Source organism: Schistocerca nitens, chromosome 6 (assembly GCF_023898315.1).
Source record: "Schistocerca nitens isolate TAMUIC-IGC-003100 chromosome 6, iqSchNite1.1, whole genome shotgun sequence".
Lineage (NCBI taxonomy): Eukaryota > Metazoa > Arthropoda > Insecta > Orthoptera > Acrididae > Schistocerca > Schistocerca nitens.
The window spans coordinates 122,614,890-122,635,084 of NC_064619.1; the positions used below are offsets into that span (position 1 = coordinate 122,614,890).

Below are 20,195 nucleotides of genomic sequence, written 5' to 3' on the forward strand. Positions count from 1 at the left end.
TCACTATATCTAACTTTAACCTATCCATTTCTCTTTTTAAATTTTCTAACCTACCTGCCCGATTAAGGGATCTGACATTCCACGCTCCAATCCGTAGAACGCCAGTTTTCTTTCTCCTGATAACGACGTCCTCTTGAGTAGTCCCCGCCCGGAGATCCGAATGGGGGACTATTTTACCTCCGGAATATTTTACCCAAGAGGACGCCATCATCATTTAATCATACAGTAAAGCTGCATGTCCTCGGGAAAAATTATAACATAGCAGGTGGCTGCGAATGTAAACAAGCAAGAACTATGAATGCCTCACAAGTGAAGAGCAGTGGGGGCAAATAAGTCCTGTCTCCCTTTCACAATGTCAGCCAGCCTACATCTGTGTTCTCTTAGAAAGCAGAACTGACACATGGATTGCCAATCCCTTCTGGTGTTGTGAGAGTCCCATTAGAGTCCTGTGATGGACCAGGATTAGTCTCTTCATGCATTTCAAATTAAGAAAAGAAAATAATGAACTATGAACAACACAGAGTATAGCGGAGTACACAGAGCACATGATAAAGGCTATCACGCAATTACTAGCTGAGGCTGACTACATTGTAAATGAGCTAGTTCATGCCTGACCTTTACCAGTATCTTATACGACTATAGTTTGAAATAGCCCAAACCTAAAACTGCAATGTTAAAGTATCCACAGTTTTGTATAATATCAACTTTAGCTAGCAGACAAATATAAGCCTTTCTCTGTTGTAAGATGTTAAGTCCCGTTGCTGAGCCATACATTGCCATACCTGGCATCTATCTTGGCTATGCGACCATCCTACTTTTCTACAGATCTTGCAACCACCCACTGTTTGACATGTGACCTTAGCATAGCTTATGAGCACACAGAAACATTGTTGCATTCATGCATGGGTGTGGTATTTATTTTGCAAATGCATTCTGGTAGCCTTTTCGAAATTTTTATGCACAAAATCAAGCTACTCCAAACTATCCCTGGTAACATAGTTCACCTGTATACAGTTCACTATGAAATAGCTTTTATTTTGTAGATTTGCATTTTGAAGCAGAATTTGCATGTATATTTCCACTTACCACAAATGCAAATTTTTCAGGTCCCTACTGATTGCTTTGATCCATGGCATTCAGGGTGTCATATGAGAAAATTGTGAGTTGCATTTTGCGTGGCTGCTGTTTTCAAAGTCCTTTCTGTTTCATATGGCAGTAACTCTGTTTGACATAAAACATTATGTTTGAGCTAAGAATATGTTCTAGGATTCTATAAGAGATGACAGCAGTTTTATGGGTCACTTCTGCTGCCCTTCTTGTAGATGAGTGTCACCAATGGTTTCTCCCAGCCACTGGTAAATTTTTGGTATGATGGATGTATGATAAATTTGTTTAAAGCAGGAGCTAATTCAGCTACAAATTCTTTTTAAAATCTGACAGGAATTCTCAGACATAGGATCCTTGTTTAATTTTTGTGATCTCAGTTGTTTCTCAACATCATTGAGCTTAATATGCAATACCATAGAAAAAAGAAACACAGAGTTCAGACGCTATGCTTTTGATCTGTTTTTTGAGAGATCTTTCAATTGTCTGTGGTAGTCATTGAAGGTTTGACATTCAAACATATTTCATTTAGCACATTTCTATCTACAGTCCAATGCCTGTCCTTACACCTATTATGCAGTAATCACTGTTTCTTTAGAAGGATCTTCACAGAGATTGTAAAACATGGAGGGTCCCTCCCATCATGAACTAGACTAGGTACAGTTGACGAAACAAAACTGTTCACTCTGAAAATGGCTAAGAGCCACATTGGGCATTCTCGGCATGTATAGCCAAGTCACAAACTGTTGCAATACTTTTGCCTCATTAATGCCCATGCTGGGTTACAGTGATAACATACTGTCACACCAGTAAGACATGCTATACACAACATTGAAAAGTATTGCCAATTAAACATAATACACAAAGTCATAGGATGTTGACAGTGATCACATAATATGTAGTGATTTGACCAAGAAGGCTACATGCAGTCCAAAACTTTAAGTGTTGCTGTGTAAGCAGCATATGGTCAGAGTGCCTGGTTGTCACTCGTTGAATCAGAGTGCAGTTCCACCATATGTCAAATATTTATTTTTTGTCTCTGTTGTAACAGGTGTCAATGGTCTTTCTGTGGTAGCTTCTCTTGTCTTAATGGGTGCAGCACTGGTGCATATTATTTCAAGTCTTTAAGGGAACTATTGTAATACTAACTAACAAAAACTGTATCCCAAAAGTCACAAAATTTCAAACAAAATTCATTCAAGTTATTTTAAGTGCATTTGTTCTATACAAGTGAGAGTACACTATTTTATGGAGTAAGTAATTTTAGAGCAAGAAGACATCTATCAAAATTGTATCTGTTATGAAGCATGTATTTCAAATGTAGGAGAGGGTAACTAGTGAAGTAATTATTCAGGTCATTGAGATGAATGAGACTGGTAATGATATACTTCCTTTTTTCTCCAAATGTAAGGACCAGGCTTAACAGCAATCTTTTTGTCTTTATTATTTGGGAACACTAGAATTCACTCCCAATTTTGAATACAATCACATCCAAATTAAGTTGTCAAAGAAAAAGTTTTGCTTGTATGCATAAAACTATTTGCACAACTAGCAGACAGAAAGAGAAAGCAATGTAGTGGAAAAAAATCATTAAGGTGAAATGGAGTGATGGGAAATAAATGTTTAATGATGAGCTCATAAAGGTAGGTCTCAAAGTTAAATTACAAATATGCTGGGAAAAATAAGGTAAAGTATTCAGTGTAATTGGTCTGAATAAGATGCTTAAATTATAACACAAATATTTATTAAAATCCAGTTGGATGTGTATGACGATCCGAAAAGAGATAAGCAGGTACAAAGTTGCATGATCTTCCAACTGACAGGACAGGCATAGAATATGGTTTTTTAATGGAAATTATAGTTTGTTTCTCCCTTATTTTCACTGAAAATAGAACTCAATAATTTCAGTAGTCTGCAAATATGAAACTACAGATGCCAGAAAACAGAATGGACTGTACTTTGCCTCACTGCAATTAGAATTTAACTTGACAAAATGACTATTTATGTTCTGATATGACATTGTTTTTAATTTACAATGTCCTCTCTAACACTAACTTCAACTCACATTTTCAGCTTATTTTCCCCTTCTTAGATCATCACTATTGCTGAGGCTTCCGGTATTGGAGTAGCACCTGACCGTTGAATGTAAATGGGAAATCCTGCCTGTAACTCAGGTGTAGGTGAACTATTGTGGGAGAGTTCAATAATGTGAGACACCAAGATTCTGACTAAAATCATTGCTCAGCTCTGTTGAAAAATATCAGAACTTAGTTCTCACACCACCTCAGGTACAAAGAAGTGACAATAAGATTATTACGGAAGTGGATGTTGTCAAGAACGCTTGATTTTAAAAGTTTTGAATTTTAAGTTTTTTGTGTTTATGTACTTGTGGGGTTTTAATATCTTAAGTTGAGTAGCTGTTACAACAATATTCATATGATTATAATCTCCATAAAGTACTCTTTCATTTGCTATTACGAATTCTGGCTAGGTTTCTTGTGTAACGTGGCTTATTTGTAATATGCAATAAAAGGGGTATCCTAGTAAGCAACAAAGCGCATACTAGGACATGCTATCTCATTTAAGGATAACTTCAGCTTACCACCCTAATAGCTGGAATTAGACTCACATGTTTACCAAGTGGTTTGAAACTTCTGTGATCTTTCTGAAACCATCTGCTGATGATACTGTTAATACTTGATGGGTATCAATCACATTTGTGTGACAGACAAAGCAAGAGAAACCTGCATCCTCAACAACCAGTTATCATGCCATTCCACACATAATATGCAGCCTCTTGTGAGGAACTCGGGGGACAGTTTAAATGCATTATCCCCAATATATAAAACCTGTGGACAAATAACCAAGATCAAGTAGTGAATTCATTTTTAGAGTTCTGTGTCTTAGCTGGTAAAAACTGAACCTTTATAGGATCACTTTGTTGCCTGTCTGGCTGTTTGTCTGTCTGTTAAGACCCCTGTTCCTCAGGAACGGGTAGAGGTATCAAGTTGAAATTTATGTCACACACTAAGAGTCTCAGCTCCTTGGTGGTGTGAACAATTTAAACTTCTAAGTAAATGCAATAAGAAGATGCATCCATTCATGTCACATATTTTGATACTTACAAACTTACTGATCAAAACCATAGTGTCCTTCCTGTTGACATAGAATCATAAAATATGGCAAGATGTAACATTTCACAGTACAAGTAAAGGAAAAAATCCAAAAATTCTTAATTTGTCATTATATCAAATTTTTTATTTTATTTTTGGCACTTGTTGCCTGTCTATTTGTTTGTTTGTTTGTTTGTTTGTTTGTCTGTCCGTCTGTTAAGACTCCTTTTTCTCAAGAATAAGTAGAAATATCAAGTTGAAATTTATGTCTAATACTAAGGTCTGTGTTCCCTTGGGTGTGCAGATAGTTTAAGCCTCTTTGTCAATGCAATCAAAAGATATACACCACATATTTTGATGCTCACAAGTTCATCATCAAACCCTATAAACGAACTAGCTATGTACTGTACATATCAGGCCTGGTGGTTTAGTGATAAGTAGTATGCAGGGAAACAGAGAGATTGCAAGATCAAATCTCGGTTGCATCATGGATTTTTTAGTCTTCATTTTAATCTAGTGAGGAGTTGCCAGAAATAATGCATGGTTTGGATTACACGTTAAGCTGCAGATCCCCTTTCTTCGTTGAATAACTGGGGTAAGTTAGTGACACACAAGTCAGTGAAGCAGCCTCCAATAAAAAAACTTGCACAAGGCCACTGAGCCACACAATATTACTATTATTATTATTGCTATCATTATCGTTATCTATATACACGATTAAGTTTGTACAGAACACTCAGAACATGAGACCTCCCCGCAACTGTCCGGTTTTTATTACATCATTTGGAATGGCCTACATCAGAGCAGTAACAATGGAAAATGCTATAAACAAACTATAGAAAAAATAACTGGAAAACAGGACTCTTCCCATGTAACAGGCATATACTTGGAGACAATAACTTTGCAGTGCACCAGGAGTCTGACATACAAGATGCAAACAATGGACTAAATGTGAGTCTAAATGTATCTGGCCAGCTCCCAAAATCAGCAAGCCACATCAAGTAATATTACTGTGTTCTGAATCTGTTATGTAGCTAACATTGTCTCCATACATGGAATGTTTAAAAATGTTCACAGAGAAGAAAGCTACAGTGGAAACAAAGGAGATAGAAATGAAAGTTTTAATCTTGAAAAAGAAAAAGAGAAAAACAAGGAACATAATCTTCCAGTCATTTGGTGTTTGATACAAATTAATTGAGAACAATGGTCCAGATGTGCAATCTGAAAAAGACAAAAATGAAGAAGACACTGAATGCATATTCTACAGTGGTCATTTCTCTCAAGATCAACATAGAGAAATGGGTACAGTTCATGGAATCTCTCCTTGAGCTCCTGAATAATGTTAACCTGAAAAAGAGCTTTTGTATGGCCTGACTGCATTTCTTTTGCACAATAAATGGAGAAAATGTTGAACAGGCAGTAATGAATAGAATATTACTGTTTTAGAGTCACCTGTTCTTATATTTGTCAATATTAAGGGTTTTCTTTGACTATCTCATATAGCGATACCATTTCTATTTTGATTCCAGTTGATTTTTTTGTACGTTTTTTCAAACATACATTTATTAATTGTTGAGTAGCATGAATTCAATAAATAAAATTTAAAGTACAATTAACAAACATACAGTCTTACCAAATGTGTAATATGAAGTGGAGTAATGAGACTAGTATGAGGCCCACACATCACTGGCATCAATTACCTGTCTCATCCTATGAGGCAGGGATGTAGTCAGCCTTTGGAAATATGTCTAACTGTCGGTGATACTCTCCCATGTATTCAAAACTAGGTCCCACAATTGGTCAGATGTGCTTTGGGCTGTGCCAGCAGTGTAAGTTCATATGATACTTCATTGTGTCCCACACATTTTCAGTGGGATTCAAGTCCAGCACTTGAACAGACCAGTCAGTCAGATCATCGTCCTGTTGTGAAAGCCAATGCTGAACAGCTCGACTTGAGTGAGCAAGTGAATGATCCTGCGGGTTCTGGATCACTCCATTGGGATAATACATCCTCACACTTTCCACCATAATATGTTTCATGATGTGCGCATACTGATCTTTGGAGAGATGACCATATATTTGATAAAGTATTCCTATCCCATTTTATGACATCTATCCCCAGCATGAGTCTGTGGTGTGGCCAACACGCAAATGCTGTACCATACATGCTATCTGTGGACCATCACCAGACCCTCATCCACTAAGCTAAATATTGACTTATCTGAAATGATGACATGGTGCCAGTCATGGTCTACATTCAATTTGGTGAATACAAGCCTATAAAGTTTGTGGTCATCAGAGAGGGTCTCTTCATCAGTTAAATGGCATTTAAAAATGGATGTTACATACAGGTATCAATAACACATTGTGCTGATGAGGTGTTGACACTTTTCCTAAGCCTAGGCCTCAAAGCTAGTCATTTGCCTCTGTTTTGTGCCATCATTTTATCCACTTCTGGGCACAAAGAGGTTGACACACCTGGCTGCTGCTTCATGCACATGAAAACCATCATAGTGGATGTGTTTCAAGATGCTACATCTCAGGGCCTACATACACTCAGACATTTTGGCAGGAAATTACCGTTTTTCATATAGCCAACTGTGGCACAGAGTGTTTTCATATTCAGCACAGTTCGGCTATATTCACATAATGCTTGCCACACAACAACAAAAAATAAAATGTTAAAAAAAGTATTGCATCAAGGGAACGGGAACCCTAATTACTTCTGTGGAATTCCTGAGCCTCATTTACATATCCACACTGATATCTCAGTATTTCAACCATATAAAAGTAATGTTATAATGAACACATAAAAAATATGTGGTTATTATATGCAGCCACAGAAAACCAAAAAGGTCTGCAAGTAAAATTGTTACAATAAGAAGGAACAAACACATTGTTAAACGTATACTGCTTGTGGTGCTACTGCCTTTGCCAGTGTGTGTTGTGTTACCACTGGTGCGAAATGCACACAACTGAAGGTCACTGAGCTTATCAAGACGTGCAAACAGTTTCATTTTGCTGACTGTACGTTTCTATCCAGTGCTTTTAAGCTTGAGCCTTACTTCCTCTATTTGCTTCTGCACAGAGGCAAATGTTTTGACTTCCTCTTTGAAATGTGACCTAACTGCCTCTTTAGCTAGCTTACTGAACATGTAAATAATTTAAGCATAAAGGAAATGACTCACTGGGTAGGAGAAGCATTGTGTAATTGATAGGCAAGCCAAAAGAGCATGAAAACTCTGTCAGCTTTCGGAAGAAATCTGTGTGTGTGTGTGTGTGTGTGTGTGTGTGTGTGTGTGTGTGTGTGTGTGTGTGTGTGTGTGTGTGTGTGTGTGTGAGAGAGTGTGTGTTTCTACTCTAGCTTATCAGAGGATTTACCTGAGAGCTAGCAACGTTTACATTCTCTCTTGTACGTGCATGTTGATGATTCAATGCTTCTGCTACTTGGCGAATGGCCTACATCTCCCCTAAATGATTTACATTCTGTCAGAACTTTACTTACTGTTTACTGGACATGTAGATCTTTTTGCTTCTTGTAGTTGCTATTTGAACTTCAGCAATCATTGTTGCTACAACTGGCACATGTCACTGACAACAGTTTCTATATGGCCATCCTCAATGAGGCCATGTCTAAATGTTGTCATTAGATATAATATATATATCTATCACATGTGGATACACATCCATCAATTAAAAACTTTAATTATCTCATCAGACGGCAAATAAGAAACTGAGAATTAAGAATCTATTAACTCCACAATAATGCCCAGAGAACAGCAACATGCTGACCACTTGTCATGTCATCCTGTGCCAATGATAGAATTGGATGCGGTACAGAGTTGTCAGCTTTAAAAACCTTGCAGCTGCTACTTCTCATTGAAGTAGCTCCTCCCCTAACTTTAATTAAGCAACGAATTCAGCATCTTGTTCACTCATTCCTTGTGATTTGTAGATTCTTTCAAGAATGAGAACCTTCAGAGATGTGGAAAATGAAGACTGCATGGATGAAGACAGCAGGGAATTTATTTAATAAAGGTATTTAGCCACATGATGTTTCAGGTGTGATTAAAACAAAGGAAAGGAAAACCTCAAATGAAATAAGATAAGTAAGCACGAGTGTGAATCAAATGATAACAGGAATGTGGCAGAATGAGCTGAATTTGGAACTGTCTTCAAGAAGATATGAGAACATACAATGAACATTTGATAAGATAAATTATTGAAAACAATAAAAATATCATGAAAATCAAACAGAAGCTAAAGACAGGTAGACATCACTTTTTATCAGTTAATATGGCAGATGGCACAGTAGCTAACAACAGAAAGAAGATTGTGAAATCATTCCAAGTTTTCTTTAAGAGGCTGATAGTTCTGGTGATGATTCACAAACACAGATAGTTAACAATGAAAATAATATCATTCTAGAGGTAATACCAGACAAAAGTAAGTATATGTAGCCGATAAAGGTACAGAGGGTGGGAAGATGCCTAGAGATGCTGAAATTTTAACACAAATTTTTAAAGCTGGAGGCAAATGAATACAAAAGGAACTTACACAAGTATTTATGCACTGCCGGTAAATGGAGACAAAACTGCAATAACAGTGTTATTGTTTTACTTTACAAGAAAAGAGACAGACAACACAGAATATATCAGGCTCCTGTCTGTAATGCAGAAAATATTAACTAAAACTGTTACCAGTCACAAAGGAAAAAACCAATTTATTTTAACAAAGTAAAGGAACACGCTGGCTTTAGAATGGACCAGTTTTAGTGAAATTAATGGAATATGAATTACTACTTGGCCTGGGAACCACAAATTTTGAGAAGGCTTTTGATGCAGCAAATGCCAATATGGTTACTTCTGAATATAAATTAGTCAAGTTATGGACCAGTTAATGGGTTGAAGATAACAACTGCATGGACAGGGAAGGCATAAGAGAATGAGTGATATTGACATCAAGTGCCTTTGGTACTGAAACAGAATTTTCAAAATAAAGCATATGTCATTATGAAATGGACATTTTAAAATCAGTGTGTATTACCAGTTATGACTCATGGCACAGAGACATGGACTTTTGATGTGAAAACTATTCAATAACTGAGGGAGTTCAGTGTGCGCTGGAGACAGCCAGGAGAAGAAACTTATGGCTCAGGAAGCAAACTATAGTGTAGGATGTGACTGCAGTGAAAACAACACATGGGTGGCTGGGATGTGTAGCAAGGGGAACAAATGGAAGATGATGCACAAGTTCTTCAGTGGGTCCCAAGAGGTAAGAAATGACTAAGATTGTGATGTAATGGAAGATGTGTAGCTGATGATAATATGGGAGCAACATGGATGTGTACAGCTGAAGATATAAGTGCAACTAGTTTAAATTACCTCTAGCAATACTTTACATGTATAGATCACTGTCTGACAGATGTAATTCTATTAATATATGTGCAGAAAAGTAAATTTTTGGCTACGTAACTTTTCTGTCATAAGCTCTCTCTCCTACACTGCGTAACTTAAGCCAAACAGTCAGCTTTTTTTTTTTTTTGTGTATAGGATGTAGCACCAGAAGTATGGCTGAAATTTATCCAAGCAAAGTTTCTTAGATAAGGTCAAACATTACAAAAATATTTACCACTCAAACCAGATGTGATCCACACCTACCTTCCAACAATTTCTCTTGCTCTTTCTTGTAAATACTGTCTATTGTTATGTAAATCTATAAAACGCTGGACACTGAATGGAAGCAGTTCTGTTGTTGGTTCACCTTCAATGATCCACTCAGCCACTGCTTTCCCAATCCCTCCAGCACCTTGCAATGAATTACCATTCATCCCAACTGCTACAAAGTAGTTGTCTACCTAAATAGGAAGAATGGGCAGTCACAGTCTTTCAGTTTATCGAAATACCTTCTTACAAAGGCTACTGGCAAAGATTAGTCATGCCAAAACAAACTTGTGCTTCACTTACCTCAGGTGTTTCTCCCAGAATCCATTTTCCATCAGGAGTAAAATTATCTGGTGAATTAGTAAGGACTGGCGTTGCCATGTCATTAAGTACAGGTAACCTGTGTACCGCTTTCTCCCACAGTGGTTCTGCCAGCATGGTAAGAAAAAGAGTACTGTTCTCAAAATTCTTGAGTCATTAATTCTCTTGGTAAAATGGTCATATATCTCATGTGAGCTAGTTCAGTATCATATATTTCTTGCTATCTGACATGATTGCTCCTTTGGGGATAAACTACATGAGTATTGAAGGGATTTACAGTTAAGTCTATAAACGATGAGTAGGCATGTAGGTGAGGTGTGTCGTGTTTGTGTTTTACAAACAGATTTTTACATAATGTCATGAAGGGCTGAAGATCAGTTCTGAATACATGACGTATGACACCTACAGCTCAGGTTCACTTAGATTTCAAATCAAAAAAGTTGTAGAGTACAAATATTTTGGACTGTTTTTACTGTAACAGCACTTATTACACATATGAGTGATATTTCGGAGACAGAGACTGCCAAGCAGTCACAGTTGGGCCTGAGTACATGGAGACAACAGTGACTCTGTGTGTGTGTGTGTGTGTGTGTGTGTGTGTGTGTGTGTGTGTGTGTTTGTTAAGGTGTCTGAGTTTTTTACATCTGATGAAAGACTCAGTCCAATAGCCAAATACATCTAGCATTCTTCTTCATTGGGTCTGTCTGTGATGGAAGATGGATACACAAAGACTACATTTGTGATATCAACAAAAAACTGATAAATTTACAGAATGTTTGTGTTGGCTAGTTATTCATATAAAATGTTTCAGCAAATGTGTTAATTAAATTGTTTTGGGGAAAATGAGTTTAAACTATTTAAATAGACATGGAGAAGGAGGGAAAGTGGCAATGCTTCTGACATAAGCAAGCAAAAGGAAACTAAAAAATTCCAAGAAGAGTACTGGTTTTACAAAAAATGTAAATTTAACACTGTAGCAATTAATGATTATTTATTGAGACATAAAATGGAGATTTTTGGTACACTGGAAGGAAGCAGATGCGCATACAAAAATTCACAATGGGACTGGAAAGACACAGCCACTTTTGTGTTTAAACAGGTGTATAGCAATGACAAGAACAATACATCAAAATTTAAAGACTGTGGCACCCTTTCGCCGCACAGCTGTTCCAGCAGTTCCGTATGCCCCTAGCTCACAATGGCCACCTGCTAAGGCAGTGAGTTTCTCCCTTCATATGTTAGTTCTGTCCCAAGCTGTTGAGCCTACTGTGTGACCAGAAACCTGCACACTACGGTCACTGGTTACTGGTACAGAACAATAGCTCGGTCCATAGCAAGAGTTCGGGTGACCTTGCCTTGATCAGTCACCTCCTTCTACTCGCAGTGTCAACATCAGTTCCTGTTATGTCCAAGCACTGCTACGGACATGCCACATGACAACATATACCGTGCAGTTTTCATAGACACCCATGCCATGCTGTCTCTACCATGCTGCACAGCTGGGCTTTTAAATGGTGTTTCATGTCGTGTCTTCTGCCAAAGACTATTAATTCCACACTGCATATTGGAATATCATTGCACTGGTGAAACTTGGGATGAGATTGCCACCTTGCTTGGCATTTGCTTTTTTACCATGCCGCTCATTTTTCCAGCACCACCCAATGCCAGCAAGTGACTTTGTTCAGAGTTTATCAATTTTGAGACTATTTTGTGTGTTTCTTTGTAGTCACGTAATCAGTAATTAGATGTGTTCCTTGACCAAGTGTGAACATCCTTCTTTGTGCGGCACCTACCACACTTTGTTCTACCATTTGGTAATCAATTCACAAATTAGGTAAGGAAGCATTCCTACATTGATGATCCAATAAAAGACTCCATCAAATTAATTTCTTATTTCAGCATGGTGTTGGCCTCCTTGTTCCATTCCCACCCATTTAGACTCCTGTGCATGTGTACACTCCAGTTTTTTTGCATATTTCAAATCACGAGCTATTTGTCTTGCACGTTTTGCTGTCCTCTGTGCAACCTAGCCATGCCTCACTGCACACAGCTGCTGCTTTGGCTTCACACGTTGTCATCGCCAAAGCGACTGTGTGCCTTGTGGAACTGGGACACAGCAATGATCACCTGCACACGCAAGTCGCGGCGACGAGACCACCGGCAGCCCACCCATCAGTTCCTGACTCCACGCCAATGCTTGCAGCAGCCCATGCTTCTGCTGCCTTTGCCACCATCCCTCCCTACCTCAACACAATCTACATCTACATCTACATTTATACTCCGCAAGCCACCCAATGGTGTGTGGCGGAGGGCACTTTACATGCCACTGTCATTACCTCCCTTTCCTGTTCCAGCCACGTATGGTTCACGGAAAGAACGACTGCCTGAAAGCCTCCGTGCACGCTCGAATCTCTGATTTTACATTCGTGATCTCCTCGGGAGGTATAAGTAGGGGGAAGCAATATATTCGATACCTCATCCAGAAATGCACCCTCTCGAAACCTGGACAGCTACACCGCGATGCAGAGTGCCTCTCCTACAGAGTCTGCCACCTGAGTTTGCTAAACATCTCCGTAATGCTATCACGCTTACCAAATAACCCTGTGATGAAACGCGCCACTCTTATTTGGATCCTCTCTATCTCCTCTGTCAATCCGGCCTGGTATGGATCCCACACTGATGAGCAATACTCAAATATAGGTCGAACAAATGTTTTGAAGCCACCTCCTTTGTTGATGGACTACATTTTCTAAGGACTCTCCCAATGAATCTCAACCTAGCACCCGCATTACCAAAAATTAATATTATATTATCATTCCACTGATGCTCATTGCTCCGCCTACCACCATCGCTCCGTCTGGCTGTGGCGCAGCTTACCTATTGCCTTTCAATTCATGAGATCCGTGCCTATGGTTTTCCTTGGTGGATGCCATCTTTGCCAGTTGCAGCTTCACTCAGGATGCCACCAAGTTCACTATGGTAATCAGCTAGCTCGATCCAACATATGCTATGGAGGTCCATGGTGTCATTTCACTGTCCCCAGCCACCAACTGCTATGAGACACTATGGCACCACCTTGTGACACAACTCACGTTCTCCGAAATGCAGCACATCTGGGTGCTCCTTTTCCTCGAGCAGGTTGGGGACCTGAAACTTGTGCAATCCCTGCACCAGCTCTGAAGCCTGATGGCTTCCTATAAAACACCTGGCTGGCTGGCCTCCTGGCTCCGACACAGAGCTGTGGTGTGGCACACCAACATCTCCCTTACTGACACCATCCCCTTGCTCACCTGGTTCAAGAGACACTGGCCTCTCTGCCCCCCAACGCTACCACCATCTGATCAACATTGGCTCCAAGTTATCTATTTTCCTGTGGCAGCTCATGCAGGACTGTGGCACTGTCTCAGCCATGCTCCCGATGACAGCAAAAAACTCCACGATCTCCACGCATACAGCATACATCACTGAGTCCTTGACCTTGGCCTACAATGGGACATCTCCTGGACCCTCACCATCACTGACTTCATTGACCCCATTATTAGAGCAGACTTCATCGGACACTACTGCCTCTCCCTGACATTGCAGGCTGGTGCCTCATTGACAGCAACACCAGGACATCAACAAAGTGCACCACTCATTTTGCTTTTCTTTTGGATGTGACGCAGGTGGCATATCCTGTCACCTAAGCCAACCTAATGGCACAATTTCCTGCTCTCACATGCCTGCCCAGCATGCCTTGGGAGGTCTGGCATTCAACTGTCCACTACATCAAAAATACCCCTGGACCACCCATTTGCCAGCCAAGGTGCCTACCATCACACAAACTTGAGATCACCATGATCGAGTATGATGAGCTGCTTGCCGCCTGTGTGCTGCATCCTTCAAAGAGCCTGTGGGTGTGTGCCATTCACCTTGTCACAATGAAAGATGGTTCCTGGCGTCCATACAGTGATTACTAGAAGCTAAACAAATGCATCAAGATTAGCAAACCAATTGGGATTAACAGAATAAAGAAACAAATTTTCCTGCACAAAAAACTGAAAAGTGTGGGTTCTTCAGGAAACTGAATCAATGTGCTCTGACAAAGCAATGAGTTTGTACATACATTTGAAGCAATATTCAATAAAGCAGTTATTGTTCATTAGACAATATGTTGGACTGTCATTAGTTCTGATCCACTAAGACATCAGTAACTAATGAAGGAAACTGAATGTAGCAGTGAAAACAGAGACATAAATTTTGCACACTCTGATCCTATAAATGCTGTTAATATATCTCATTAATGTGGATACTTCTCAAATGTTTATAGTCTTACTAATGTGTTGTCTGTGACATATTGAGAATAATCTTGCATGACCACATCTAAAAAAAAGTGTCTTCTGATACCTGGGACATGTACAGAAATTGCCTGAAAAAAGATAGACCCCACCTCCTTTTCTCTTTTTCCTTCCTCCCTCCAAGAACCCTGGAGGTAGCAGACTAAAGAAGTGTTCTAAAAATCACTACCAAAGAATATTTGAATAAAATAAGCAGAAAGATTTGTAAAAATATGACAGTTTACTTCTGAGAAAAACAAAGTAGTCACCCAAGACATGAAAGCCATCAAACAAAATGTCTATGAGAGTCTGTTTCGAAAGTAAACCAGATGCCCATCCACATGCTACCTAAGGATCTAAAAAGACCAGCACACTTTGGACCAGTAACTGATTGCAAACATAGCTCTAGACCAAATGATCTCAGTGCTTCAATATTTAACTTGATATCCCTATATAATCACAAGAATTAATTCTTTTCAGTGCTTGAATAATTTTTGTAATTTAGCAACATCTGTACTGAGGTGGAAGAATGCATGCCAAAACAATAGCCAGTTTTGCAGAGAGGAAGCTAAATCCCTCGAAGACTGTACAAAAAAGAGAGAGAGAATAATGTTAACTGAATCTTCCATACTTCTACATACCGTAGAACAAAAGTAAATTAGTGCTTTTCGTTTATTAGAGAGAGGATAAATTTAAGTTACCAGAAAAAATATTGAGTAATAAAATCAGACACAGTCAAAAAAAAAATATAGTGTAAGGCAAAAGGTATTCTTATAAAGTTCCTATCTGGAAATATATTGAAGATAAAACACACAATCTAACAACTGTCCATGCATGAAATGTTGCCACACATAAATTAAACGGTGTAATCCTACATTTTAGCGACAAAAAATTACAACATGAATACATATGCCATGAATAAAACAGATTCTGAAAGTTGCATGTATCCCAAAAAGAGATTTACATGTCTATATCACCCTATTCTAAAATAATGGAAGCAGTAAAGGCAACCACTCACAATATAAATGAGGCATTGAGTGACTGACAGGTGTGTAAAGAAGACTGAAACTAGTGGCAAACTCCTAAATACACACACACACACACACACACACACACACACACACACACACACACAGGGAGGAGTGAGGGGGGTGAGGAGAGGGGAGGGAGGGAGGGAGAAAAGAGAGAGAGAGAGAGAGAGAGAGAGAGAGAGATACATTTTCTGATGGACTACATGCAGCCAACAGGAATGATGTTGCTGTTGTTCATATTATGTGTGTGTTTTTCTTAGTTAGTTCTGAAGAAGAATATTGTCTGAAAGCCTAGCAACAGTTTCAGTCTCATTACTTTGTTCAACGTGCTTCTCATTTCAGAGACAGGTAATCCATAGTTGTTTTATCAATCTTATTAAATATCAACACCGATTTCATAAAAAAAATTGTATTTTCATGACCAGTTTTGGCCCTTAGGCCATTATCAAGGGGTCAATTACATCCTTCCACCTGGTCATGCTATTTTTTTCTTTTTTTTCTTATTTTGTTCAACATGATGCTCACTTTGGACATAGGGCACTTATAGTTGTTGCTATCAATTTGATTAAACATCAGTTCCAGTTGCATAAAACATATTTATTATCATGGCCATTATCAAGTGGTCAGCCTTGTTTATTTGCGTATTGATTGCTTAATGCCTCAGCTCCATAATGACTGTTTACATTTCCTCCTTCCATTATTTGTAGTCCACTTTGGAGTTTCCAGTATCACAATCAATTTGAATTTACAGTTATAAGAAATACAGTAGCTGGAGTCACCAGGCACAGAAAGTTCACTTACTGAAATGGGCCCAGTCTTGAGGTAAGCGATTTCTCCATTCTTCAGGAATACCTCCACCCCCAAATGCAGGTTTTGCTTCTTTTTCAAAACCACCGACCATAAAACCTCCTTCCCACTCTCTAGCATATGTATGTGCATCATAATCCCTCACACATGGCAACCATGGATCTAACAACAGTTGTGGTGATGCAGTTGTTGCATAGAAGTGTTCTGCTGGGACAGCAGGCACACGCACCTTAGGGCTACATCGCTGGCCCAGCTCTCTTGCCCACTGCCATAAGAGGATAACAAAGAAGAATTAATGGCATATTTAACATAAAGAAAATACTAAGTAAGAACTATAAATCTGAGAACTTTTGGAATGGATGATCACAGAAATTATCTTCACTTTCATGCCCCTTGTCTACCAGAGTAGAATGAACTAGTGTTGCTGACAGTCTCATTGTAGTAGCTTACGTTTGTGATTTTAAGAAGTTAGGAAGTGCAAATCCATGTTTGATAGACAACAGGGTTTTTTCTTTATTTATCAATTTTCATCCTTTGTAGATAATAGATTTTTTAATGTAGCTTAGCACTGCTTGCAGTGCCACCTTTGCATAGTTATGAATAACGTAATGTAGCCTCCCACACCCACATTTTGCTGTCTGTCAGTATGCAGTGAACTACTGTCATTGACAGTCTCAGTGCAGTAACTTGCGTCTGTGATTTTAAGAAGTCAGATAGCTCAAATCTGTGACTGAAATAAAACAAAGCTCATTTTTTAATTGTTTTCATTCATGTAACTCACAGCTGCATATGCTGTTAGCCACAGTCAGCTAACTGCAAGCAACAATCTCAGCATGTAGTACCTTCAGAGAAACTAGCGTGTAACATACGGCACTTCAAGTATCGCTTGTTTCGTACGTGAGCTCTGTTTCTGAGGCACCTACCAGAGGATCCAATGTGGGGAATGCACTCACCTCAGAGTGGGTGAAGGTTGTAACCTGTACACATTACTAGATGTGTAGGTTGAATGTGGGATTTGGCTATCTGGCCTCACTCATTCACCCTGTGAGTGGCCACTCCTTCACCAGGGTCTAAGCAGGCAGACGGTGAGGGCGGGGGGGATTTCCTAGTTATCAGGAACCTGAACACTATGGATGGATATGGTGTTATGGGCGCCCAACAGTGTAGTCTTTAGCGCCCGCCTGAACACTAGGTGTGTTATGGAGCCCCTTAGGGAAATGGCATCTGGGCTGGAAAGAAGTCCAATGTATCCTCAGTATGTCTGCTGGGGCCACATCCAAGGTGAGGAGGAAGCCCTGCATGTGGCTATTGAGAGTCAGAGTGCAGTCATCTGCAAGTTGTGGTTCATCCAAATCCAATGACTTCTGTTGCTTGTTTTCTGAGGTCCTTCTCTGTTCGTACAGTGGCTGGTGGTATTGTAAATACTGCTGGCCTTACTCACCGAGTGTAAGCAGAGCTTAGAATTTGCAGTATTGTACTCAGGGTCAATCAAGATCCTTTATTTGGAACCAAATGGAGGGTCTAAACAGAGGATCTGTGGATTCTGTGAAGGTCTTGACTGCAAATTTCTGTCCTTCATAACTGGGTGGAGAATTTCAAGAGTCTCTTGACAGGTCAGAGTGTGACAGTTTGCCTTCTTCATTTCTTCATTTGTTGTCCTCGGTGTCAACGTACTGTATTGTGATACTGGCTGAAAAATGGGGTGTGGAAGTACAGCACTGACTACTTTAAATAATGTAGCTGAGAGGTGCACAGTTGTGTTTACTTTCACTGTTCACAACCCCCTAACAATACATAGTTATATATGGCCAGTGCACTATTGATTTAACTTTCCATAAGCCTCATTAATAGTTTGCAGCCAAACTCCCACATACTGCTACAATAGTTTACTATCGAACATCTGTGAGCAGTAAAAACTTAACCACAAAGTTCACAGTTCTTGAAGAACAGAAAGGAGCAGACACTGTCATTGTTTTAACACATGGCCTAATTGTATAACACTTATTTCAGAGTTAAGGTGAAGCATTGTTGTTGTTCTAGGCAACACAGGTTTCTCATCTGTAATTCGGCCATGGACTGACTGTCTCGGGACCAAAAATCGGGACCTTATATATCCTTACAATAATAGGCACTGGATCTACACACTGTTCAAAGTTAAATTTACAGAAATTACAATTAAAACTTAACTCATTAATTAACTGAATGCATCAAAAAATTGGTTCTTTTTAACAGTTTCTTCTACTACTAGGTTTAGGTTGAATTATTTGTTAAAATGATGAAATTAACAGATATTGTTAAAAAAACAATGCTTTTGATAAAACTTTTAATCACTTTGGAATTAATTAAGGGCTGGCTTTGCTAAAATGTTTTCAAATAGATCCAAATATATCCTTTAAGAATACTGTTACTTATTCCTCCAAATGTTTGTAAGTAGTACAGAATTTATATTAATATAATAGAGGGAAACATTCCACGCGGGAAAAATATATCCAAAAAGAAAGATGATGTGACTTACCAAACGAAAGTGCTGGCAGGTCGATAGACACACAAACAAACACAAACATACACACAAAATTCAAGCTTTCGCAACAAACTGTTGGCTCATCAGGAAAGAGGGAAGGAGAGGGAAAGACGAAAGGATGTGGGTTTTAAGGGAGAGGGTAAGGAGTCATTCCAATCCCGGGAGCGGAAAGACTTACCTTATCTCTGCCCAAACTCTTTGTCTTTAAATATGTCTGCTTGTGTCTGTATATGTGTGGATGGATATGTGTGTGTGTGTGTGTGTGTGTGTGTGTGTGTGTGTGTGTGTGTGTGTGTGTGTGTGTGTGTGTGCGAGTGTATACCCGTCCTCTTTTCCCCCTAAGGTAAGTTTGTGTGTCTATCGACCTGCCAGCGCTTTCGTTTGGTAAGTCACATCATCTTTGTTTTTGGATATACAGAATTTATATTTGTTTATATGTCAACAATAGAATTTAAGTTGCAAAACAATTACTGATTTCACCCTGTAACAAAAGATACTAACTAGGCATAATTGAAATAAATTATAAAATAAATTACATACATAAAACTAAGCACAAAATCAGATCTGGTGTTATATTCTTTACGACTAAGAGCCAGCCTTTCTCTTTTATGAAAATGCTGATTATACTGATGTATGTTAATGGTAATTAGTCAGAAGTGAAAAACTGAATTTTAAGGAGGCAGATGGCAAAACAAGAGGGGAAGTAAAAATGATGAATGCTTCCCAGTCAATATGCTTTCTCCAAAAGCTGTCTTGAGTAAATACACCTCAAAGCTACAAAGAGGCCTGACCTTATCGACAATATCAGTATAGAGGCAGGGACTAGCAATCACAATGTCATCACAGTCACAACTGTTATTTAAGTTTCATATATGTATCAGGAGACCAGGCTAACTCCAGGATCTTGGGCCGGAATGCAGCTATCACGTGGGATGCAAGCAGCAATCTGGAGGGGATAGGGAAGGAATAGTGAAGGGATAGTAGTGTACAAGTGGGGAGAGAGAAAAACACTGTCTGGTGGAGTGTGCAGGGAATAGGATGCCAACAGGTACAGTGTCAGGAGGTTGTGGGGCAGGAAGGTAGGGAAAAAAGGAGAGGAGTGGGAAAAGACAGGCAGAGGTGTTACAGAGGGCTGCAAATAAACAAAGTGGGAGATGAGACTGGGGATGAGATGATAGGACAGAGGGGATGGTAACTGTTGGGTGGAGGGTGTGGGGACAGTGTGTTACCGTAGTGAAACGTGGAAATGTGCTGTGCAAGAATGACCACACTTCAGATAAGCAATAGTTTTAACAACTTCATTCGATAGCTGAGAATAT

The 20,195-nt window shown here is 39.2% G+C and overlaps 1 protein-coding gene across 5 annotated transcripts in view; it reads right to left on the bottom strand.

The window, feature by feature from the left end:
• Window positions 1-20,195, bottom strand: part of LOC126263136 (pyruvate dehydrogenase phosphatase regulatory subunit, mitochondrial-like) — a 175,994-nt gene that overhangs the window by 85,866 nt on the left and 69,933 nt on the right. For all 5 annotated transcript variants that reach the window (XR_007546847.1, XM_049960162.1, XM_049960160.1 and 2 more), the window contains exons 7-9: window positions 16,350-16,620; window positions 10,184-10,308; window positions 9,878-10,074 (exon numbers count right to left, since the gene is read on the bottom strand). Coding sequence is in view for 4 of the 5 variants with exons in the window: in XM_049960162.1 (XP_049816119.1) it covers window positions 9,878-10,074; window positions 10,184-10,308; window positions 16,350-16,620 (593 nt within the window). In the remaining variant the exon portion in view is untranslated. The remainder of the gene's footprint in view (window positions 1-9,877; window positions 10,075-10,183; window positions 10,309-16,349; window positions 16,621-20,195) is intronic.